Source organism: Drosophila guanche, unplaced genomic scaffold (genome assembly GCF_900245975.1).
Source record: "Drosophila guanche unplaced genomic scaffold, DGUA_6, whole genome shotgun sequence".
NCBI lineage: Eukaryota > Metazoa > Arthropoda > Insecta > Diptera > Drosophilidae > Drosophila > Drosophila guanche.
The window spans coordinates 794,637-820,070 of record NW_022995759.1 but is presented as its reverse complement, the minus strand read 5'-3'; the positions used below and the strand labels follow the sequence as shown (position 1 = coordinate 820,070).

The following is a 25,434-nucleotide window of genomic DNA, read 5'->3' as shown; positions in this document are numbered from 1 at the left end:
CAAATTTTTTCGCATAAAATAGCATAACAGTTTGCCACTGTAATTTTAAATTTCATTGACTTTTTCTTTAATTACTGGAGACACTTTAGTGACTCAATAAGAAATGGTTTTTTTTTTATTACTCTTTCCTATAAAAATAGGTGTATTCGGTAAGCTAAGCTAAGCTTTTTCTGAATGCAGAAATAGGGAAATTATTTATGGTAGATTGGTAAGTTTTAGGAGAAGGCTTGGAAGCATAAATCTTTACATAAACATTCATATTCATGCTTACTAATATAATTGTGACATAAATACAGAAGTAATACGGAAGACTGTGACGAAATGTGTATATTGTGTGTAATAATTAATTACTATTTATTTATTTTATAAAGAAATACCTTTGTCCGTATGTATATTCTTATATATGTATACTTGATTATGTTTTACTAGAATAATATTTCATGTCTACGTGTTTATTTCGTTTGCTCATTGTAGACAGTGTAAGCACTTTCTGGGCCATAATAAAGCCTAAAATAATTCATATTTTCCTTAAATGAATGTAAGTATTGTTCATGATATTGCTTCAGATATTATGCCCGATGATACTGTTTGCACATGGAACGGGAAGGGACGTGTGAGACGCTTCTTACTCGTCATAAGTTTTATACCCCCTACTCAGTACTACATCTGTTTTTTGTCAAATTTTACATTTTTTCTTCATCTGTCATCGACATCTACAACAATTCCCACGCCAACACGCTCCTTTAGCAGAGGCAGAGGAACGCGAGAGCCAGAGGCCGGGACGGGGTGGGTTTAGCCACTGGAAATTAATTTCTTCATTGTGGCTATAATAATGATCCAATCGGATCCCAATTTGATCTAATAGATATGGTCACTCCCTACGGAATGGCGTTTTTAGTTTTCTGTTATCTACAAAATTTTTGATTTGGGAGGTTTTCGCACTTTTTCGGGGGCGGGGCTAATATTTGAAATACACTGGTTTCAGTGTGAGCATATAGCAGTCTGGATAGACAGACGGACAGACAGACATGGCTCTATCGACTCGTCTATTGATGTTAATCAAGAATATATATACTTTATATGGTCGGGAACGTTTCCTTCTGATCGTTACATACAACCGTTATTCGCGCAAATACAATATACCCTATTTACTCTTCGAGTACCTGGTATAAAAATGTGCATATTTATGTATGTATGTATGCCTGATCAAGATTATTAACGAGGAGGAACGTGAGACGCATCGTACGCGTCACTACTCTTATACCCGGTACTCAGTTTCGTATGTACATATATATGTAATCTACATATGTATATTCGTAACCTTAGTGTGATAAATATATACATACATATGTACATATCATATCCCTATGATTTTTTCGAATTTCACATTATTCCCGTTATCCATTATTCTTATATTCTTATATTCGCTATTCTCAAAAATACAATATACCCTATTTACTCTTCGAGTACCGGGTATAAAAAACAAAGCCAGGACTCAGCAACTATTAGTCTATCGATGTAAGATGAATGCGTGAAGACTTGTCTACGGAATACTTTTTTGGTCAATATTCGGATAGCGTAGACTCGAAAATCAGCTACTTTTAATTCTCTCTCGCTCGCACACCCTGCATCGTGCAGTGTGTGGCTCTGTCGCAGGGGGAAGCTAAAGTCTGGGGGCGTCTGGGTGTAAGAAGTGATGTAGATATATATAGCAAATGTTTATTATAGCCAGAATGAAGAAATTATTTTTCCCTGGCTAAACCCACCCCGTCCCGCAGCTTTTTTTTTTGTTTCTTTGCACATTCTCTCATTCACACTCTGCAGTGCAGAGGCGTGCGTGAGAAGTGATGTAGATGTAGATGACATATGTATGTTGAAAAAATGTAAAATGTAAAATATGAAAAAAACCCCTAAGGTACTGATGTACTACTGAGTACCGGGTATACAAATTGTGACGCCTTAGAAGCATCTCACACGACCCAATTCGTTTTTATATTCTGAAGTTAATAGATTTGTGGTCAAAGTGATGTGTTTCCAACGCATTAAAGTATATCCTGGATAAGCCGAGTCGATAAAGTCTTCTCTGTCCCGATGAGTGTCCAGAGTTTTCAAAATTCCCTATAAGAGCTAGAAAAATCTGTGGCATTCACAACTTTGAAGATAGGAGAAAAGCGAAAAGTATTGCACTATCGTGGAGAATCAGATTGTATCATAATCATCTATCAGTTTGCAGACTCTAGAAAGAATAAAAGAATTTCAGAGCCAACTTCTCTAGTGGTAGTGGCGAGTGTCCGACTTAATTGGACTTCTTGAATTTCGGCCTTTACGAGCATTCCCTTTCTCAAATTCTGAATCTTGAATCTAGTGAGTGCTCACTAGGGTTGCGCTTATTTGTATGGGCGAAAAAAAATGAGTCGGAATCGAAGGGGTGAGGTTCCAAAAATTGTACTTTTGGCCTAAAACAATAAAATTTTGGCCCGATTCGAAATCGTTTAGAGGTGGCTTAGAGGTGGTCAAAGTTGATAAATGCGATATTTGACGGATGGTTCCTACGGCAAACCACCATGTAGGTAGAGTTAAAGGGGCACTTTTTTTTAACGTGGTGTGCCCTATATCATAGTCTAGGCATAGTCGCATATGACGTTGGTCGACTGCAATCTTTCCTAATAGAGAACCAAAGAGTCCTCTTCAAAAACTCTTTATCTTCAACTGTTATGGATACTTCTGGAGTACCACAGGGTAGCCATCTAGGCTCCCTACTTTTTACACTCTATTAATGACCTGCCAGCAGTTCCTTCCGTATTTCTTCCGTCCATGCATCTGCTTGGTGCCGCTCAAACATCCCTTTAACATCTTAACTTTACATAATTCCAATTGCCTTTAGGATTTTTTCTGAGTTGAGCTACCGGATACTTGCTAATTTCTAAAACCGGTATATGCATGTGTACGTGCCAGTCATACTTTAGCAAGCAGAATACCCAAGCTTTTGATACAGCACATTTAAAAGATATGTAAAAGAAAATTAAAAAATATTATTCTTTATGTATTGTTCATATCTTTATTTAGTCATAATTTTATAATATATGCACATCTTTTGCCATTCATTAAATATATAGGAACTTTATAAATATGTATTTATATCTTTCATTTTTGTAAGTTCTACTCAAATTTGCAGCAACTCTGGTTAATACACACGTACGTAGATATTAATATTAAAATTACTTTTTCTTTTAAATTTAATTACATCCTGATTTATGAATCGTGGATGTCTCTATGCAGATAACTAGCAATGGTAAGGTTATATTAACACCCTTCCCTCACTTTTGCACACAAAATATTTTTGTAACATGACCAAGTTACGAAACAAAGCCCAAATAAAAATAATTCTTAGGAATAAAAAAAATGGGGATAGCGTCAAATCTGAAGAAGAAAATAAACATTTTCATGTTAATAGTATTATTGAGCTGTCAAATCTAGTCAGAGGCTTTCGTTATTTATGTATGTATGTATATGATGATATGTCATATATGTATTGTTTGTCTATGTATAAGGAGAGTTGCAATGTAACATGATCTGAGCTCCCCATATTATATTCTGTGTGTTGAGGGTGGGGTTCATGTTCATGTATGCATGAGCGCATGGATGTTTACCTACATACATACATATGTACTTTGGCAAGTACATACAGGAACTTTGGCAAGTGTAATAAACTTGCCTTCGTATTTTCATCGAAGGCTTTGCGAGGATTTTATGTCGTTCTTGCATGTCTGTATGTATGTTTTTTATTATTATAATATTATATACATACATACATATATATATATATATATATATATGTAACATACATACATATATATACTCTACTCTACTATACTCTATATATATATATGTATGCATGTATTGCAAACTACAGTTTGTAGTATATTCATTTTTTTTTGATGCAACATTTATTCTTGTTCAATGCATTTTCTTACTCATAGTTTGTTATATATATTAAAAGGTGTATTCCATGAAACACCTTGAGATTACAAAAATTGAATAAACAGACGCCCGCATTTCATATACATACATACATATAAATATGTATGTATATAATATATGTTTTCTTAAAGTTACAATAAAATATAGTTTGGTTTTGTCTGGATTTTTTCATATTAAATACTATAGGAACTTTTTAGTAAAGTTTTTCTTAACTCTCGTAACATACTCTACACTTAGGCTATATTGGGAGTATGTGTATGATGGAGAGAGAAAGTGAAAGGAACATATCAACTGAGTTTCAATACGATTTTTTAAGAAATTGAATCGGTCTTAAGCTTCTCAAATCTGTTTTCATTTAGCTATTTGGGTAGCCCATGTGTTTAGATGGAAGTACGGCAAAAAGAGTTCAAACATAAACATATGTATGTATGTAACAGTATGATATTTATGTTGAGCTTTCCCACAAAAAACTCAGAACTGTACTTGGAAGCCTTACAAAATGATGTAATTGTGAAATATATTAGTTGTAATCACTGCCTAACGTTTTAGCTCTTTAGATCTTCAAAATAATAAATAAGAATTAAGTAAATAGTAAATAATAGTGTGATATTTAATAACAAATACATATTTAACAAGGATGCTATCTGGTAGGACTAAATAAGAGTAATTTTTCTGGGTATCCATTTATCCAACAATCGAACCCGTGTGCTATTAAAGCCAAGCAGCTCTAAATGCACATGACAGTATATTAATATTTTGTAATATGAACTGAAACTCATTCGAAAGCAAATATTAAATAATAATGTGGTTTTAGTCATAGAATGTGCCAACCATGAAGGTACATATGTACATATGAACATACAAATGTACATATGTATTTATATGCATGCTTCGCGAAATAAATCCTTGGCACATTTAACCTCCGCATTTTTAGGTAATAATAAAACAATAGTTCTTATCTTTTGTTGTTTTTTTTTGTTATCTTTTGATGCACACTTTCCAAAACTTTAATCGTAAGGATATACTTTAAAGACTAAGCATGTATCAGTTTGTGATAGGTGTCCAAAGGGACTTCGGCAAGCCGAAGTAGCTTCTAAGTATTAATTGTATTCTTGTGACTATGATTATATTCTAAAATAGAAAACAAAGGCATAAAGCAATCAAATGCTAGGAACTCAGTTTGCATCTCATTAAATCTAATGCTTTTGTTAAGTCAGTATATGTATATGTCATAATATTTACTTTTGGTTGAAGCTGCCATGGCCTATAAACGTTGAACCTTCAACTTCTGCAATTATATGTATAAACTTTTCGATTATTGCTATATTTATATTTTGAATAGTTAGGAACACTTCCGTATCATTTTGCAATTCATACTAAGGTTGAAGTACATAGGTATTCGTGAGATTTCTTATACATGTATTCATTTTTAGTATCATGAAATGGCATAAATTTCATTAAAATAGGAACTTTCAAGTTTGCATAGTATGGTTAATATGTATGTATGCTGGGAGTGTAATTATCCTCCACATCAAGTGTTTTAATCATGTTTTCCGTCCTTTCTCCATAATCTGAATAAAATCCATATTGATTAATATATAATGCTTGGAAAGTATTTCGAGAACTCACATGCCCTCTAATCCTTATCCACAATGACAAGATAATGGTAGCCATTCAGTTCATTTTCCACCTATAACTAATAAAAGATGCGTTACTAAATTTGTTCATGATGTACATAGATATGTACATCCAAAAATACGCCCGTTAAATATGAAAGCATGTGTGCTATACGCCAGGACTGAAATAAAAATTTCTCCATCATAATTGAGGACAACAAAAATTTAACGAACAGAAATGCAAACAATATATAAAACCAAATAAGTAAAAAAACGCTAATTGCAATAAATTGATTTGAATAAAATAAAAGATTTATTTTTGTACATGTTTTTCATAACGTATATATAAGTTTATTTCGGTTGTTGTAGTTATTTTTGTCTATTATTTAAACACATAATGCTAATTAAGCTACCAAAAAACTTTCATTATCAAGAATCCGCAATAGTTGCACCAAAGGCTGAATCGGCATATGTACATATAAAAGGTTCATATGCATATGTATTTGTAGATATACATATATTGGTAAATCTTCAAGATATTGAATTGCAAGAAAAAAAGAGACATATGACACTGGTTGGTAAACTTTAGCGAGATTGAGAAACAAAAATTAGATAGAAAACGAGAAGGGACGTGTGAGACGCATCTTACGCTTCACAACTTTTATACCCGGCACTCAGTCAGTTTACCTGTACCATATTGTTTTTTTCTTTCGAATTTTAAATTTGACATTCTACATTTTTTCTACACCTGTCATCTACGTCTACATACATAGACGCACACTTCAGATCCACGTCAGAGGCAGAGCCGCGGTAGAGGCAGCGGCAACTGCAGAAGCAGAGTGTGAATGAGAGAATGTGAAAAAAACCAACAAAAGCTGCTGGACAGGGTGGGTTTAGCCACTGCAAATTAATTTCTTCATTGTGGCTATAACAATAATCCAATCGGATCCCAATTTGGTGATCTGATAGATATGGTCATTCCCTTGGATTTTCTTTTTAGATTTTAGATTTCTTTTATTTTCAAATTTGTAGATTTGGGATGTTTTCGCCATTTTGCGGAGACGGGGCTAATTTTTGAAATACACTGTGTGAGCATACAGCAGTCTGTAGCCAAAATTTGGTGTCTCTAGCTCTTATAGTCTCTGAGAACTAGCCGACAAACAAGACGGACGGACGGACAGACGGATAGGCAGACATGGCTCTATCGACTCGGCTATTGATGCTGATCAAGAATATATATACTTTATGGGGTCGGAAACGTTTCCTTCTGTGCGTTACACACAACCTTTATTCGCACAAATACAATATACCCTATTTACTCTTAGAGTACCGGGTATAAAAAGTAGTAGTAGTACTACAGTACCTAATAATTCTGTCGCATACACTTTTAGTGTTTTTATTAATTTACTTAAGTTGTCACATTTATCCTCACTAAATTTTTCAAATACCTTCTAGCTAAATATACGCACACCTAATACTCCTATTAAATAATTATTTATATGCATAAAATATGTATCTAATATAGTTGAATGAATCCTATCCTAACATTATGTAAAAATATATTATAGTGTAAAATTTTGCGAGGCTTTAATGTGTATTCCTATTTATAAGTTCGGTATACGTATACAGTGCTTGTTTAAAACAACATAGTTTTAGTCTTTGACAATGCCAATACATTTGCGTTTTATACATACTTATACAGTGCATTGCACAACTAGTTGACAGTTTCAAATGTATCGAGTTTTCTTAAAAAAACTCAACAGCACAAAGTTTTTTATTGTTTGTGGCTGCTCTTCCCGATGCATCGGTTTCCAACTGTATTCATCACTTGGAGCTTATTTACCCAAATACTCGTTATGAATCTTACATCACAATGTCTTACTCTTTGAAAACAGACTGTATGCATATCCAGGTCCCTATTCTAAAGATAGTAGAACTAATCATCTGAACAATTAAATTTAAGAGCTGTTTTATAAAGACTTCAATTTCAAAGCAGTTTGTATGGGGATTCAATTGAGGAATGATCAAAGCAGAAACAAATATTTTCAGTTATACACAATTCAACAAATGTACATAAATTATTTCACATTAAGAACGATTAAACAAAGAAAATACAAAATGAAAATAATAATGCGGCCACATTTATGGTGAGTTAAGGGTGTGGCTACTGGTACTGCTACAGGTTTAGATAGGCATGTAGGTTAGATCAGTAAGAGCAGAGTTTCTGTTATTATGTCGTCGTAACCTTTCTTACCGGTGATATGATTTCGATTGAATAGTTGATGCATGAGATCCTGATTTCCACCGACATTTTGTACATCCTTACTTCCAACGTCGGAAGCCGAATGATGCTTAATATGGCCTTTGCTCTCGCAAGAAGCGGCGTCAAAGTTAAGCAGGCAGTTCTCTTCGGGGGGCACATCTGTGTCTGGGCCAGTACCAGCACCTGGCGCATGGCGTTGTGTAGATATGTTAGCAGCGTTGGAAACAACGTGCTGCAATAGAAAAGCTTTTGATAGGTTGTAGAAGCGCTTTTCTCTGTCGGAATCGTTATCGTCGCTACCACTGCCATTACTGTTGGCGTATAGTTCGGTGGTTTGTTCAAGAAGCTCCTTCATTTTGCATATATGCTCTACGCTAAAAGCGTGCTTTTGCATGTTGACTTGCGAGACTTGGCAAAGCTGGCAGTCCTGCAAATCCATGTCGTGGTCCTGTACAACGGACACGCACTTTCCCTTCATGTCATTACCAACCTCTTTGCCACTGGAGCCGTCGTAGCTATTGTCATCCGAAATATGCGAATAATGCCGCTGATTTCGAGATTTTTTGTCTTTGGCACGTGAATTTTGAAACCAAACCTGTAAGATCAATGCAAAAGTAAGTGAGTAAGTTTATTTATTTGACAGATTTCCTTTCATACACATTCAAAATATGGTAAGACTAGTGCCGCCAAGGATCTGGATATCATAGCTCACTACTGTAGCACCGGTACATCTGAAAAATGTTCAGTCTTTGACCTTGCAGACTCTTGTCTGTTCCTTGAAAACTTTCTTCCTTCCGCGTCTTTGAAGCTATCTTACCGAAACTCCAAAGACCATTATTTTGACTCATGCTGTATAGGAAAGATCGGTCGAAAAACAGGTGTTTGTGGGAAAAGCTGAATACATTTTTTATGCTAAAGCTCAAACACACAATCCAAATCGTGAACTTATTATATGTAGCCGAGTGAGTAGGTGCCCCAACTGCTTTGAAATTGAAATCCTTATAAAATAGATGACAATTAAAAGCTGATTTGATATAGACGACTGAATGAAAATTGTACGGTCCTTTGTTTTCAGTTAATACATAGCGGCAGACACTTCTCACATTAATTAAATTACCTTTATTGCCTTTTCTTCGAGCCAAGTTCAACAAACTGCAGGTTTGAAAGACCAGTGCCTTATCAATACATTTTTGTATGATGTCCCTCGAATACGTTTTACATTTTTTGTTATTATTTACTGGATACTCATTTGGGAATTCATCTCATGTTTTCAATTGTTGTCTCATCACTAAATAATAAAATTAAAAGAAAGCATAACAAAATATAAAAAATAAATCAAGAATTGGATACCAAAAAGTGAAGATAATAATAAAAATCTTAAAAAGGACGGTGCTCAATGGAAACAAGAAGAAATTGTAGCCCAAAAGAGACAGTTTTAAATTGGATATGTAGTAAATTCCTACAATATCTTTGCTTCCGAACGAATTAATATATGTAAAAACCTCTGTCGATAATGATACAAATAAATGTAAATAAATACTTAGCAGTGAGTTTCCCGATTTTAATAGACTTAGAAGAGCGCTCAAAAAATAGTAAAACAACTTAGTTGGTCTATTACTGTAATCACCACAGATGGTGTTATTTGGCTTGTTAATTGAAGTTGTCTTATGCATTTAATGTACATTGTACAACTGTTGTTAATAATTGCTAACTTACCTGAACCACACGTTTCTTCAGATTTACTTTCTTGGATATCTCCTCAAGCATTTTTCGGCTGGGATTCGATTCGGATTGATAGCATTCGTACAAAAAGTTCAATTGCTCGGGAAGTATTGTCGTACGTAGGCGCTTGTTTTGCTTAGATGGGGCATTGACCGGAGAAACTGAAGTTACATTTTCATGGACCTTATGCTTTGAGGAGATTTTAGCATCATCTTTCTGGCTAGCAGTGTCGTCATCGTTAAAAGTTAGAGTTTGAGAGTTGTTTTCAATCATTGTGGCATCCAGAAAGTCCTCAAGGTTTTGAAAAAACTGCGACTTCTCTTTATCGTTTTTTTGTGGTGACCTGCCAAATAAAGATTTTTCATCCTCAGTGATCGACATTGAAGTGGGTGTCACTGCCGGTTGCTGATGGTCTCTGATTTTAATTGATTGCGTCTCGCATGCCGCAACTCTAACTGGTGTGAACTGAGCTGATTCAGATGAACTCAAGTTGATTGTTATGCTGTTATTATTCAACTTTTCCTGTTCTTTCGTGTCGTCGTCGGCCAAGTCGGCTTTTCCAAGACGTTTTCTCCCGACGTTAGAGTGCTCTTGATTATTCTGTGACTGGTCTTGTAATTTCTGTCCCTCTTCTGGTTCGCCGATAACATTCATGGTTTCATCCGCCGTCGCGTTCGGCAACTGCGACGACGGTTGGTACCCTTGACCATCAGGCATCGTTTGGGGCGAGGCAACTAACTGAAAAAACTTTTTCGACTCATTAAGCTGATAGTACTGCAACAGGAACTCAATCGTTGGTTTTTTGCTGGAGCTGAATGACTGCTGTGGCGACTTTGAGTTCAAGGATATTGCTTCACTTTTGCGATAATATTGTAGCAAGAAGTCATAGTTGCTGACATTCTTCAGCTCGCTCTGTTGATAGAAATTAGTTAAAAACTCCAATTCAAAATCCGTTTCATTTCCTTTCTGCTGCTGCTGGTGTTGCTGGTGCTGCATTAGGAACTGCTGTTTCAGCTCGGAGCTCGTTTCATGCTGCATAAAATATTGATATAGGAATTCATATTTCTTTTGTGGGGTCTCCATCTCCCCCACGGACGTTACATCATCTGCGTTGGAAGAGCTATCCGAGTATTTTCGCTTTTTTGTTGGAGGCTGTTGATGCTGCTGCTGATGAGCCGCTGCATGCTGCAGACTTTGCAGTATGCTACCGAATGGACCATAGCTCGCGTCTGGATTGGGGTGTTGACCGGCAGCGGCCAAGAGTGCTGTTGGATTCATCAGATGCATCATTTGGTGTTCACGCAATAGCTCCAGATGGATGAACTGCATGTCACATTTGTCGCAGTCAAACTTTGATGCGGTTCGATGCGGCTGGTCCAAACTATTGCTTCGTTCCCGCTGCGGAGGCGTTGGAGTCGTGGATGGACTAAAGTCGGTGAGTGATGACGACTTGCTAAATATATGCTGTGGCGAGGGCGAAGCACCAAAAGGCTGAGGCCCTGCGTGTGTAGATGGGGTTACGATAGACACAGGGGCGGCCGAAATTGTCTGTGAACCCAGAGGCCCCGTAGGACCCGGAGGACAGATGCCAGCATGATGTATATCCAGGGAAGAGTTCGAGTCTTCCGAACTTAGATTTTGGGCAATTTGCGCAGCAGCAATCTGGGCTTTGGCCGACTTTTTGTTGTTTTCCTCTTTGAAGCAGTGATTCTTCTGGTGACGTATTAGCTCGTAGTAGCGCTGGAACACCAGGCTACACTTCTTGCACGCATAGTTAATGTTCTGCTTCTTCGTCTCTTCATTCTCGAAAAGTGAATTATTTGGCTGATTTTCGTAAATCTTGCGTTGCTTCTGTCTGGCATTCTGAAACCAAACCACTATGACACGGGGTGACAACAGCAGCAGTTTGCTTAAATACTCTAGATCACTGTCCTTTGGATATGAATTGTTTTCAAAGAACTCCTGCAATACCTTAATTTGATAGTCCGTGAAACGTGTTCTGTTTGCCCGTTTACCTCCCGACGTCGACGATGAATTCGACGAGCTAGAGGAATTGCTCTCAAACTGATTGCATGCTGTTGCCGAGCTGGACACGGGGGCCGTGCCTTTGTCGAAAGTCTTGCCAGCAATTTGCAGTTTTTTGGGAGGACCCATGTTGCTCCCCATGTTTTCTAGCTGATGGCTCAGCAAGTCATTCATGCTGCCATACAAATTGCTTGCAGCCACACTATTTGGAGTTGGTGGACGCGACATTACATCAGAGCTTCCGCTCTCTGATTTGGTTTCGCAGCTATTCGTTTGTGCATGCTGTTGCTGTTGCAGTTGCTGCTGGTTGTGGCAATGAACTGCAAGCGAAGCGCCTCCGAGAAGCGATTGATCTAGCAGGGTGTCGGGATCTTGAAGCTGGCTGGACTGTTCCGGAGGATCACCTTGCTGCTGCTGTTGATGCTTAAAAAAATGAAAGCCTTGCTGTTGCTTTCTAAGAAATGCAAGTTCACTGGACACAATCGTCTCGTCCTGCGGCTCCGATTTTATTTGCACTTCCACGGGACACGGCTGGCTCTGTTCTTTGCTCCCTTGCTGTCCAAAACACAAATTGCTGCTTAAATAATCGGATATATTGCCACTTGAGTTGGTTGACGCTGGGCGGGATGCGGAACCAGAGACAGGAGCAGGCAAGATTGCAGGTGGCGACACCGTGGCATTTGTGTTTTCCTTAGAGGTTCCGTTTCCGGATGGAGCCGACAAAACCGCTGACGGCGTGGGTATGGTTGCGGGCGTCGCTGAACTGACAATATCATTTAAGGGTGTTACCTTGGTCTGGCCTGTGCGCTCGTACTCCTCCAAGTTTAGGGTAGTTGACGGTGGGTTATTGAAGTTGTAGGGTGAGTCCTTATTGCGTTGTCGTTCTTTAAACAGTGTGTTTCGGAACCAGTGCTTGACCACCTGTAATGTCAAAGGCACTTAGTCACAACAGATCTACTCGAGGCAATTTACACCCATGCACATACCTTCATTGGCAGATTCGCCTTCTGCGACATCTCCATAATGCTCTCCTCGCTGGGCGAGTTATTTATGTCAAAATGTGCCCGCAATATTTTTAACTGATCGTCTGTGATGCGTGTGCGAGCTCGCTTTTGGTTGTTGTTCATCTATGGGTAGATAATAGATAAGGATTAAAGCCGAATAACCAATAACCGCAATCTCGTTTTGCAGTATCAAGCTAAACATCACTTACCTGAGAGTTACTATTTATGCTATGCTGGGCCGTGGGATTGTTTGCGTTGGAGGATTCTCCAGTCAAGTTACATACTCCGCTTCCAATCTGCATTTCGGGGGTTTGGGAAGCTGGTGCTGATAAGGAAGAGGAGGTCATGCCGTTGTTTTGGGCGCTGGCTGTTGAAGTTTTATTGCCGGTGGCCGTATTCGCGCCAAATATCAGTGGTGGGGCCAGATTCATGAAGTTAAGAGACATTAAATGATGGAACTGCATAAGGCTGAGCATGTCCACCGGGTTAATTGGAATTCCCGAAGAGCCAGCAATGGCACTAAATTGCTGTTGCATGTGTTGGAGATTTTGGAGGTTTTGTAGGCTCTGCAAGGATTGCTGATTAATGCCAGCGACTCCGAAAGCCCCAAGCTGAGATTGCGATGGCACTACCTGCAACTGTTGAGCAAAGTCGGCTGCGGAAAACGATAGAGGATCTACCGACAGAAGCCCTGCCTCTGAGTGACACTGCTGCTGCTTAAGCAACGCCGCTGTAAGTGTGGCCAGATGTTCGTGCTGCTGCTGCTGGGCTTGCTTTGCGTCAAGGTTGTGCGGACTGGGGCTGGGTGACAGTTGCGCCGTCTCTTTAGTGTATTTCATCTCTAATCTCAGCGGTGATACTGAACGCCGTGAGGTGTCAATCGATTTTGGCCCTAAAAATATAACTCTCGGTGAGGATCGATATTGCCTGGATTTTGTTCGTAAATACTGTCATACCTGCGTTACTGGCCATGGAGGGCTCTCGTTCCCCAGATGATAATTTACCTATCTCGCAGTAGCTTTGTGTTGGAGTTGCCGGTCGAGGACTATTCGTACTGGTACTGCCAGCCGCAACTCCAGTTTCAGGTCCATCGTTGGAGTGCGTCTGCTCCATGTGCTTCTGCAAGGCCTGTGTACTACGAAAGTTGCGCTGGCACAGGGAGCATTTTGTGGCATCGCGCATTGTGTGATAGAGCATATGTGTGGTAAGCTTTTCCTGTGTTTTGAATGCTAGGGAACACTGCTTGCAACGATATTTGTAGACGTGGCGCTCCGAGATAACTAGACTCATGTGAGAGTCCTTAAAGTGGGTGATCATTGCCGAGAGTGCGCTGAAGCTCATAAAGCAGGGACGGCTGATGTGACTGCTCGCGAGGCAGATGTACTCTCCATTCTGCTCTGGAAAGTGTTGCGTCTGTTGCGCATGCTGCAACAGCTGTTCCTCGTGCTTGAAGATGGCCTCACACTGCTGGCAAGAGAGTCCTTGGATTCCCGCTGAGCTTGCGGTGGAGATGGCTGTTACGGCAGCAGGGAACCTATTCGACTCACAGTCTTCGGTATTTACACTTCCCGTGGATGTCGCACAGTCTTCCAATTTGGAAGTGCAATGGGATGTAATACTCGAAGTTGCGGTTACAGATGGCAAATCAGTGGCTACACTCCAGGCCTTACTGTCGACCAGCTGCAAAAGCCTGGAGAGGCCATCTTTGGTGACGCTATGCACGCCCGTCAAATGGGTCTCAAGCAATTTCTTCTCTCGGAAGCCATTTTCTAGACAAAGGGGACACTGCACACCCGATGGTGCTGTAGGCGTTGTATTTGTTGCCGACGCTTCTGGCCCCACCTCATCTAGACTGGCTGTTGATTTTTTGTCCTCTATACCCGTCATTGGATCGTCCTCCACTTCGAGACGCTCACGCTTAATGTCTATGGGGCAGTCGCTTATGCAAGGATCCATATCCGTATCTGCTTCTCTAGGCATGTGGATGGCACTGCAGCGTTGTTGGACCGCCGCTATGGCTGCAGCTGCAACAGCGGTTTGAAAGGCTTGCAGAGCCGCCGTGTTGGTTGGTATACTCATGAAGTCGTCACCCTCCGCCCCCGGGTGCACCGATTCAATGTGGCTGGCCACGTCCTTCTTCGACTGCACAAAGTACTCGCACAAATTGCATTTAAAAACTGTGGTGGGAATGCTGTTTGAAGCATTCAAACTAAAGTCATTCATGCTTGGAGACGCAGTGCGACCTATACTCTTGCCACACGATGTCGAGCAACTTGAGGTAGACTTTGGAGATAATATGTTGCTATCTGCAGCGGCGGCGACCGAACATCCCGCTGTTGCTGCTGCAAAGCCGACGTCCGATGATCCCCCAACCGGTGCGGTTGTTGCTATATTGAAGCCAGCTTCAAAAATTATATCTGGAATATATACAAATAAAATCGTGAAAGAAGAACGGTATTGGTAACTTATGTTGAAAACAAGTAATTTTCAGTTTCGAGTCCTTAGAGTACATGGCGGATATGGACGGACTGCAGTCGGAAAGATCTTTTGCTGATCTTATGTTTAAAACGAGAAGGGACGTGTGAGACGCTTCTTACGCGTCACCACTTTTATACCCGGCACTCAGTACTACACCTGCACCTTAGCGGTTATTTGTCAAATTTTAAATTTATTCTTCATCTGTCATCTACATCAACAACACTACTCACACCAACACGCTCCTTTAGCTCGCCGCCCTTCCCTAGACCCACACACTGCAGACTCGCGGCAGAGGCAGCGCCCGCACACAAAAAAAAAACAAATATAAGCTGCGGGACGGGGTGGGTTAAAAGTGGGAAGAGTCAGCGGCAGGGGGACGGCAGAGGCAGGGGCCGAGTGAAGCAGAAGCATAGTGTTAATGAGAAATTGTAAAAAGAACAACAAAAGCTGCGGGACAGGATGGGTTTAGCCACTGGAAATTAATTTCTCCATTGTGGCTATAATAATGATCCAATCTCATCCCAATTTGGTGATCTGATAGTTATGGCCATTTCCTACGGAATGGCGTTTTTAGTTTTCTTTTATCTTCAAAATTATAGATTTGGGAGGTGTTCGCCCTTTTGCGGGGGAGGAAGGGGGCGTGGCTCATTTTTTGAAATACACTGGTTTCAGTGTGAGCATACAGCAGTCCGGAGCCAAAATTTGGTGGCTCTAGCTCTTATAGTCTCTGAGAACTAGCCGACAAACAAGACGGACGGACGGACAGACATGGCTCTATCCACTCGGCTTTTGATGCTGATCAAGAATATATATACTTTATGGGGTTGGAAACGTTTCCTTCTGTGCGTTACGTACAACCGTTATTCACACAAATACAATATACCCTATTTACTTTTCGAGTACCATGTATAATAATCGAAAAATCTTCCATTTCAACTTTTGGGAAGCTCACAATCTCTACATCGATTTTGCTAAGTATCTGTAATCAAACTAGTTTGTTATGTGAGAGTAGAGGAACTGCATGGAATCGGAAAGGTAGACATAGAGCTCAAAATGAAGAAGTCTTTCCCTTTCTCTTTCCCTTCATCATTTATCATACATAGTATGTACGAGCATACATCTTATTGCACTCTCGTAGACCAGCGCAGGATGTTGATTCTGTGGTCATAAGATTGGCCTCAGCTGCTGCATGAGTTAATTGCTTGCAACGAAGCGTGGTGCAGGGTTCAAAGTGGAATTTGGGGAATCTAGTGTTCTGTCTCAAATTCCATTAACAATTTTCAAGAAATTTCCATACAGTTTGATTGTATCAAATTAAAAACCGAGAACCGAAGGACAATGTTGGTAGCAGGGGCGGTGGCCTGGACGTGGGCATGAGCCGAAGAAGTAAAACGAAAGTTAAGCCAGGAGGAATGAATAAATCTAATCAAATCGAATATGCTCACGTGGTAGTTTCGTTTTGTTTTAATTATTCAACTTCTTAGTTACTTAGCATATGTATATATGTAAATATATATTTATGTACATATGCGTATACACACTAGCATAACTACATACATATGTACAATAATAGGCCATAATCATGCGCAGCTGTTACCGCTGTCGCTCCTGGGAACAAGACTTCAAACACACAAACGCATAAACAGACTCAAAAACGAGTAGGAACTTTTGTGAGCCGCTTCGTACGCGTCACAACTTTTGTACCCTGAACTTAGTCAGTATACTGTCAGTATAAACATATTTATGTATGTACATTCATTTGAATGTAACCTTTGTGTGATAAATATGTCAATACATATTTTAACTTTCGATTTTCTAGAATTTAACAATTACATTTTGTCTACTTCTGTCATCTAGTTCGTCCCTTTCCCCCAGAACAACCACCAGTGTCACACACTGCATGAGGCAGAGTGTGTGAGCGAGTTAGAATGACAACAACGAGCAAGCATACGCAAATCTGCTGGAAAGGGAGAAGTGGGTAAAGCGCCTGCAAATTAATTTATTCATTCTGGCTATAATAATAATCCAGTCTAATCCTTATTCGGTGATCTGCTAGATATGGTCTTTCCCTACGGAATTACATTTTTAGTTTACTCTTATCTTCAAAATTGTGGACACAGCAGCAAAGGATTTATAGAAAAGGTCCGGGCCAAGATTTTGAAATAAAATTGTAATAGTGTGAGCATACAGAAATCTGGATTCAAAGCTTGGATGGCCTATCTCTTATGGTCTCTGAGTACTAGGCGTTCATCAAGGCGGACAGACGGATAGTTGCACAGTACAGACATACAGACAGAAATAGGTATATCTTCTCGCCTATTGATACTGTTAAATAATAATACCCAATTTACTCTTCGAGTACCGAGTATCATAGAGAAGTTTGAGGCTTCGGCATGGAATACAGACCATCCGATCGAGGGGAGAATTAGAATCATTTAAGGAAAGATTTAAAACAAAAACACTTTGGGGAACACTTTGAAAATGGAAGACGGAAAGGTTATGTCATATGATGGGTATGTTGAATAATCATATACATATGTACTTATATTCATGAGTCCACACGATTTACGATAATCAAATGAGCATTATTTAGTGCTCGCTGACATTCTTACTGTCGTCTCCCATAATCGCTTGAGATAGTTAATTCAATTTGTTTTTCTTTTTTAGTTTCCTAGCATAATGCTGTTGAGGCTCATTTTAGGAGCAAGCTTTAGCGGAAGAAGAGAGGCAGACGCAGACTGAGGCAGAAGCAAAGACTGTGAAAAAGGAGCAAAGCAATAGCAGTCGCATCCCGAAATACAAGGCCAGCTTTTCGAATCCGCAGGCACAAACACAAAGACTTTAGATGGAACGAAGCAGCAGGCAAAGAAACCAGAGGGAGACAACGAAAATCGTATGAGCCTCATTGTCTACGTTAGCAGGCATTTCAATTTTGCATATAAGCCTCCGACACGGACACCCTACAGTGGTGCGGAGCGGCATGTGCAATTATAAACATCAGTGGAGGAGGAGGAGTGGGTGAGTAGAAGGTGCGCGCATTGGCAGGCTCAAATTCATGTGGTGTGGTGCGGTGCGATGCTATGCGATGCGCTGCGGAGTGAAGTAGAGCTGTGTGCGGCGACTGTTTGTTGTGTCTCTGCGTGGCCTGTTCTGTGCACTGTGGTTAGGTGCCATGCCTGCGGTTCGGCCCCGCACGACGCCGTACATCTGATATGGGAATCTCACACTGCGGAGTGGAGTGGATATGTATGTTTGGCTTTTGGGATTGTGGGCATCGCGCACCACACCAAAGAGGAGTCGGAGTCCAGTCGAAGCCTGAATCGGAGGTTGAGGTTGAAACTGGCGTGGAGCAAAGTGTGCACGTCACTAATTGCAAATTCGATGGATACACATAATCGTTTTTGCATTCTTAAGTAATTTGTAATAATTTCCTTAAGGGTCAGCGTCAGCGTATAAATCTCAGAGCGCATATAAATCGCATCGGGATCGAGCGAGGGCGAATGCGAAGGCGACGGCAGAGAAGAGGATAAAGCGTACGAAGTGAAGAATTTACGTAAACGCGACGACGATACCGAACGTGAGGATGGGAATGGGGACGGGAATAGGAATGGGCATGAAGACGAAAAACATACGAAGACGATAATAATCGAAGGGTGAAGCAAAAGAAATTGAACTGAAATCAGCGCTTAATGATGAGTTACGAACGAACGAGCCGTATCTACTACAATACAATATTGCTATGTACTCGGTATGCTCGTATTGGTTGTAGGTTGCAGTTGTGGTTATGGTGGGAGAAAACATTGGTAGGTCTTGGAAAAATAGGCATACCAACTAATAAGTACTCGGATATTGCCTACACAAAATATAAATATGTACTGAGACTCGATTAAAATGATTATTACATACCTTCGCTACCACGGATCCGTTCAGTCACTTTGTATACCTCGTTTAATCCAGGCATCTCCTGGTTCTCACTACGACGCTGCAGACAAATGAACTGCTCCACCTGCATGTGCCGTATGCCCTTCACATGCTGAACCATTTCATACAGATTTTTGGCGGCATAGCTGCACAGCTGGCAAATGAGAACCTTCTCGATCGTTGTAATCGATTGTTGGTCTTCATCCGGACAAGGACATAGAGCATCGTCAGATACCGTGCACGACGGCGACTCCTTATGCATTCGACTCTGTTGCGTAATGTACAACAAATGCTGGAAAATCATCCGCATTGTGTCATGTCGCATTTGCTGTGTGTGCATGGACAGCTTCTGTATGGAATTGGTGTGAAAGTCACAACAGTTGCACATCAGTTGAACGACGTTGGCAGTAAGCTGAGGCTGATACTGCAGTTTGTACTCATTACGGGCGCCGCCCTCCCTTATGTGGTTTATAAAGTTTAGTTTCTGCAGATGCTTGTCCGTCTTACTGTGCAGCTGGAAGTTGGCCTTTAGGTTCGTCTTGTAGTTGCAGAGCCGGCATATGTAGTTGTTGTTGTGTATGACCATTATGTCGGCGGATGCGCTCGAAGACTGTCGAGATCGATCCACCAACAGATGCTGGTTAAGATCGTCCAAATTGTTTGTGCTGAAGGAGTCGCAGATTAGGCAACTGTAGAGCGCCGTGGGCCACATATCTGGCTTCGCCAGTGGATGAGCATCACTCCCCGATTCACCAGATGCCTCATTAGAATGGCCGATTCCCATTGGCATTCCCAAGCCCATTCCAATTCCATGACCATGCTTCATAGCCTTTGGGGAAAATGAAAACTGATCCGTTGAGCTAACTGGCGAGGACGATGTGGGCGACATTTTTGCATTAGATGGCTGCTGCTGTTGCTGTTGATGCAGGAGTTGAATCATGAGCGCTTGGTTGTAGGCCAGATCAGCCAATGCCACCTCCGGCATAAAGCTACCACTAGCACTTGACCCTGCAGTACTATCCCCCGCACCTTGTTGTTGCTGCTGCTGCTGTTGCAAGAAGTTGAATGCCTGTATGTGCTTTATGTTGTTCTGTAGCACAGCCATGTTGTGCGTATGCTTCTCACTAGTCATGTGGATTCGAAGATTGCGGGCAACGGAGGTCTCGTAGCTGCAGATGTCACACCGAAACGAGGGCTTCGGTTTGACGCTGCCGCATCCGCTGGCCACAGCCACAGCCACACCCGTGCACCCAGGCGTTGGAGTCGCACCCATAGCCGAATTTCCCCCAACGCTGTTAGAGATGACAGCGGTGCTCGCGATAGTGCTTGAGCCCAGAACAGTTTGTTGGCCGGCAGCAGATGCTTGTGTCGATGAGCTGGACAGCAGCAACTTCCCGCTCGCAGCTGCTGCCGCCGCAGCAGCAACCATGTTTTGGGAACTATTCAGCTCCTGCATGTTGTTCAGGTGCTTGTCTGACTGCATATGTATCGATAGGTTACCCTTTGTGGTCGTTGAGTAGTTGCATATCTCACATCTGTATGGCTTATAGCCGCATGAATACGACTCGCCACGGGCCAGCCGAGGATGCTGTTGTCCTAAGGTACAAAATAAATGGGAGAAAAGATACAACAATTACAGCTAAATGTCTACTAAAAGTCTTGCAGAAATTTTCGGATGCTGAACACAAGTTTGTATAATGGTAATTTATATATTTGAGACGAGTAGATATTTATGTATGTATTCGTACCTGCTAGGCAATAGCCACAGGCGCTTTCACCATCAGGGTGCTTTTCACGCATATGTATCTCCAGAGTCTCCTGATATTTGTAGTGCCAATTGCACTGGGGACATTTAAGCGTCTTGCACGAGTTTCGGGTAGACATCTGGACGCCGCTATTGAGTCGAGCCGAGTTCAGCAGCATTTCGCAGCTGTAGTTAATTGAAGAAACGTACACAATAACAAGATCAGGGTCAAAAAATAGTATATGAACAAACATGCTTGTATGTACATATGTATGTAGGTGTAGTGTGTGTGCGCGTGTGTTTGTGTGTTTACTGATATACATATGTAAATGATAACAAAGATGATCACTTTATAAAGCCATAATTTGCATTCTCCCCTTAGTAAGATTTGGGTAAAATATTTTTATTATCATAATTATTTAATTTGGATCCCAGTCGACATGGCGATTGCACAGCGTAAATCTGCTGCGGAAACATCGTATCCACATTCAATAGCGTGGTGGAGATACCGTCACCCGTACCAAGGCAAACTCAGCACCCAACAACGTTATGTGTTGACGAAATTTTAATGATACCGAGCTGAGCCGCGACCCAGTCGCCAACACTAAATTGTGACAATTGAGGACCCGGACAGGGACAGAGGCATTTATTAAGTGAAATCAGCGCAATTGGTTTAATTTTTGGTCGGTTAAGCCACCGCCGCCACCATATCATCCATTTGAATATTTCTCATTCCACCCTTGTGAAATGATTCTCATCAGGCAAAAGCAAAGCCCACAGATCATCAAATCGCAACAAAGATTTCCCAACAATCAGTTAATTTAAATAGTGTAGTGCTCGTAGTATACTGGCACTACTACTCGTATGCATCACATATATACATACATACATACGTCTAAGCGGTGTGGTGCGGAGGCACCATGACTCCTACAACTTTTTTGGTAAATTATGGCTTTCTAACTGATAGTAGATTATAACAATTTTTAACAAAATCATTTTTCATTTCAACTCTGTAGTCTGTGATCGATTAAATATAAAATGCATTAAAATGGGTGGGTCAAAATAACAAGTACAGCAATTCTACAAAGACAAAAACTCAACTAATTTCTACTATTTTCTTGTTATCAGTAATCCAGTTATAGTGTACGGTAAAGCCGTATTATAGCCGCATTTTAAGTCATGTCATGGCAACGCAGTATGCAGTATCCGCAGTACAATGCTTTTTCCGGCCTATCTAAAGAATTGTGTTTAACTCACATTTACTTAAATATGCAAGGAGTCAATAAAAACCTAAAGAATTGAAAAATACATCTCGTGACTTATTATTTTGACCAGGCCAAACATACAAAAAAAATAAAGATTGTTCCCCACTTTAATTTTAGATTTAAATGATTTGCAAAACATTTGCATTCAACAACGTTCGAGATATTTAATAGACAATTGTTTCGGTTCCTATGTACTTATTTGTTTAGCCAGGAGTGTACGTACATACATACATATGTATGTACAACGGGAGCATGTTCAAATCAGCCATCTAAAAATAAACGCTGGCTGTACGTGTAAATATCAATATAGAAAACACATAAAGCTACGGTTTTTTTTTTGGACCATTAAAGTGCTTCTCATAAATTTAAGGAATACCAAAAAATTAATACATACAATTGAGGAATGAATACTGTTAAGTGGGATGGGGTCCCAGAAGGTGAAATGGAACACCAACACAAATGCATGTGTGGTGTTCTCAGTGGTGCGAATCAACCAACCAGAGATAGCCAGATCCAAATCCCAAGGTTCATTTGCGTTTAAATGAACAACCCGCAACGGACCGCAGGGCATAACCCATCCTTCCTCTCCCAGCCTGCCAGGCTGCCTCTCTGTCGTAACTACTGCTTCTGGGCCTAATGAGTTATTGTGTGCCAATGCCCATCAGCTTTCCCCCATTCAAAGTTCAAACAGTGTCAATAATTACGGATATTACAGCAGTAAGAAAAACACGTAATCCCAACCCTTTCCCATTTCTGCCGAAAGATCTTGCACCCTGTTGACGTGCAACCCTTACACTAATGTCTAAATGAATCGCTCGCGGCATGCTCTAATTGCCCGGCTGGCCCCCTGTTTTCCCGCAACTTCTTCCTTGCAACGGCAGCCCCACACACAGTTTTCTGCTCTAATTTGAGATTTTTGATTCAGTTTGGGGCTACAGTTTTGAGGGATATGCATGACTTACCGGGCACAGTCTATTCCTTGGGGTCGCCCATTGATGTGCTCGGAACACGCGCCGATTGTGAAGCTGGAAGCCGCACCAGATGCATTTCCAACGCTGGCCACCGATGAGGAGCTGGGCGATATGGCCAGACCGCCACTGTTGCTGTTAGGAGAGCGATGTGGCTGAGGCTGCGACAAAGGCAGGGACTGAGGTTGAGACTGAGATTGAGTCAGAGACAGATGCTGGATCTGGTGCTGGTTCTGGTGCGATGGGGGCGGCGATTTAACCCGTTGTTGGATATCAATGAGCTCGCAAGTCTTGCAATCCACCCCCTTGAAGTCGGGATGGTCGGGACATAAGCTCGGGAACAAGGAATTCTGTTGCTGTTGCTGTTGCTGCTGCTGCTGCAGCTGCTGTTGAAGAAAATCCGTGAGAAACTTGACCCTATTGGCATTTGGTTCGTTGGCGGCCAGCGCTGCCAAGGAGGCATGGAAGGAACTGACTTCGGGAGGAAATATGCTAACAGCCGCAGCCACCTGTTGCTGTTGCAAGAAATCGGCGCCTGCTGTATCCGACTCGTTCGGTTGAGGTGAGGTGCAAACAGATGCAGAAGCTGCTGGACTCTGACTCTTGGCATCATCCAGATATCCATATGATGTTGTTGGCGGCTCTATTCCTTGTCTACAATTCGTTGACTTATTTTTACTTATATTATCAGTACTAGGTAATGGGACCTCTCCCTCAACCACGGTTGCGGATTCGTATGCTGGTGAGCTTGATGAGGATACTTTTGATAGATTATTAGTCTTAGCTGTTGCTGAGTTTAAGGAACCAAATTTCACAGTTACTGATTTCGCTGCTACTTTAGTCGATGATGATGCGAGATTGGCACTAGGTGCTGCCATTCTTTTTTTATTAGCATGGTCCTGATCCTGATCCTGATCCCGATCCTGATCCTGATTATGCTCTGAGTCTTTCTCTGGTGCTACTCCTTTTTCCTGATCATGACTGACCTCTGGCTCAGAAGCCAGAGGAGTACAATGTGCATCGGTGGCAAGTATAAGCTTCTCGACAGCACAAGTGGCATTAATGTCCAGGGGCTGCAAGAAGGATATCTGCGGCTTCTCATCCATATTACGCTGAATAATGGCACTGGAGTACTCGCGATTCAGTAGCTGCTGCTCGAGCTCTTCCAGATTTAGTCTGTGCTCTGTATTCGCATGCAGGCTAAATGACTTCACGTTGCCAAATGATAGTTTACATATAAAGCACATTAAAATTGGTTTTTGAATGTTAAGTGCTCCATTCGGATCCGGGCAAGTTGTATTTGCATCTTGCGCGGACACTACGCGGAAGGAATGGATCTTTGGACTTGATTTATAACCAAATCCCCCAGCAGGAGCACCACCAGCATCAGCTTCAGCATCAGCGCCGTCCTGATCCTCTTCTTGTTTATGTTTCTGTTCCTGTGGCTGTTGGTCTTCCTCCTTTTCCGGTCTTCGGTCTTTAGTCTTCGGTGGTCTTTTCACTAGTCTCGATGTTGAGGCATCTGAACTTTGGAGAGAGACAGAAACAGATTCACATCCATTGGCATTATCAGCATCAATAATATATGCGCTGCCATCGATATTGTATACTATTTTGCCTTTGAAAGTTTCCACATCAGAACTGGACATTGGAGAGCCGTCTCTTTATCATTATTGAAACTGCAAATAATTAAAAATAAAAATTTCTAATAAGTAAATGCTACATAATATATTGAGTAAGTGTTTAATTTTAAAGCCCATTCGCCCAGACGTTAGGGCATAAGGGCATAAGAGCAACTAAGGTCCATGGCCATCCTCTTCTTCATTCAGCACCCTTAATTAAATGGACATCCTTTCGCAGCTCTCACATTACCAAAGAAGCAGCCCACCCAACTCCATAGACCTAGACATTTCTCAGACTGAGCCACAGGTCCAGGTCGACCGTGAGCACGTTTTGGTGGCAGTACACCTATGTACATATGTATGTATGTATGTAGATAAATGCGTAGTGAGGGATGGTCAATTACCTGAAAATGATCACATCTACCATTTCTCAATAAAAACACTCAATAGTTGGAACTAAAAGTAGTGCACTCTGTGTATATTCGGACTTGTGAATTCGTATCGTGGCACGGTACAGCCCAACAAGCCATTATCTAATCATGTAAACCCGTACGTAATTTACACTTTCTTACTTGACTTACTTGATCACTGCTTTGGTGTGGTCACAAATTGAAGGAAGGGTTCACTGCCTCTTATGGTTGTACACAAAACAAAGGAAGTCAAGGTTTTTCTTCTTTTCCATTCCCCATTCTCCATCACCCATCCAGCAACCATCCCTTCCCATTCTATCCCCACACATCCCTCTTCTCTCCAATCCACTCCTCTGCACTACCAGATTTCAGCTTGTGCTGCGCGTGCCTTGTTGTTGTACGTCTTTATTTCTGT

At 41.1% G+C, this 25,434-nt stretch overlaps 1 protein-coding gene across 8 annotated transcripts in view; it reads right to left on the bottom strand.

The window, feature by feature from the left end:
• Positions 1–4,151: 4,151 nt before the first annotated feature.
• The window catches only part of LOC117590618 (zinc finger protein 2), a 46,351-nt gene continuing 25,068 nt past the window's right edge, over positions 4,152–25,434 (bottom strand). For 4 of the 8 annotated variants that reach the window (XM_034283413.1, XM_034283415.1, XM_034283411.1 and 1 more), the window contains 8 exons: positions 22,982–24,666; positions 20,759–20,940; positions 18,996–20,606; positions 13,568–15,028; positions 12,821–13,503; positions 12,594–12,734; positions 9,577–12,528; positions 6,891–8,455 (listed from right to left, as the gene is read on the bottom strand). In XM_034283413.1, the coding sequence (XP_034139304.1) occupies positions 7,799–8,455; positions 9,577–12,528; positions 12,594–12,734; positions 12,821–13,503; positions 13,568–15,028; positions 18,996–20,606; positions 20,759–20,940; positions 22,982–24,636 (9,342 nt within the window). In that variant the 5' untranslated portion in view covers positions 24,637–24,666 and the 3' untranslated portion in view covers positions 6,891–7,798. Of the gene's footprint in view, positions 5,553–5,610; positions 5,678–6,890; positions 8,456–9,080; positions 9,149–9,576; positions 12,529–12,593; positions 12,735–12,820; positions 13,504–13,567; positions 15,029–18,995; positions 20,607–20,758; positions 20,941–22,981; positions 24,667–25,434 lie in introns of those variants that run through there. The other 4 variants (XM_034283416.1, XM_034283417.1, XM_034283418.1 and 1 more) reach the window with 4 other exon arrangements.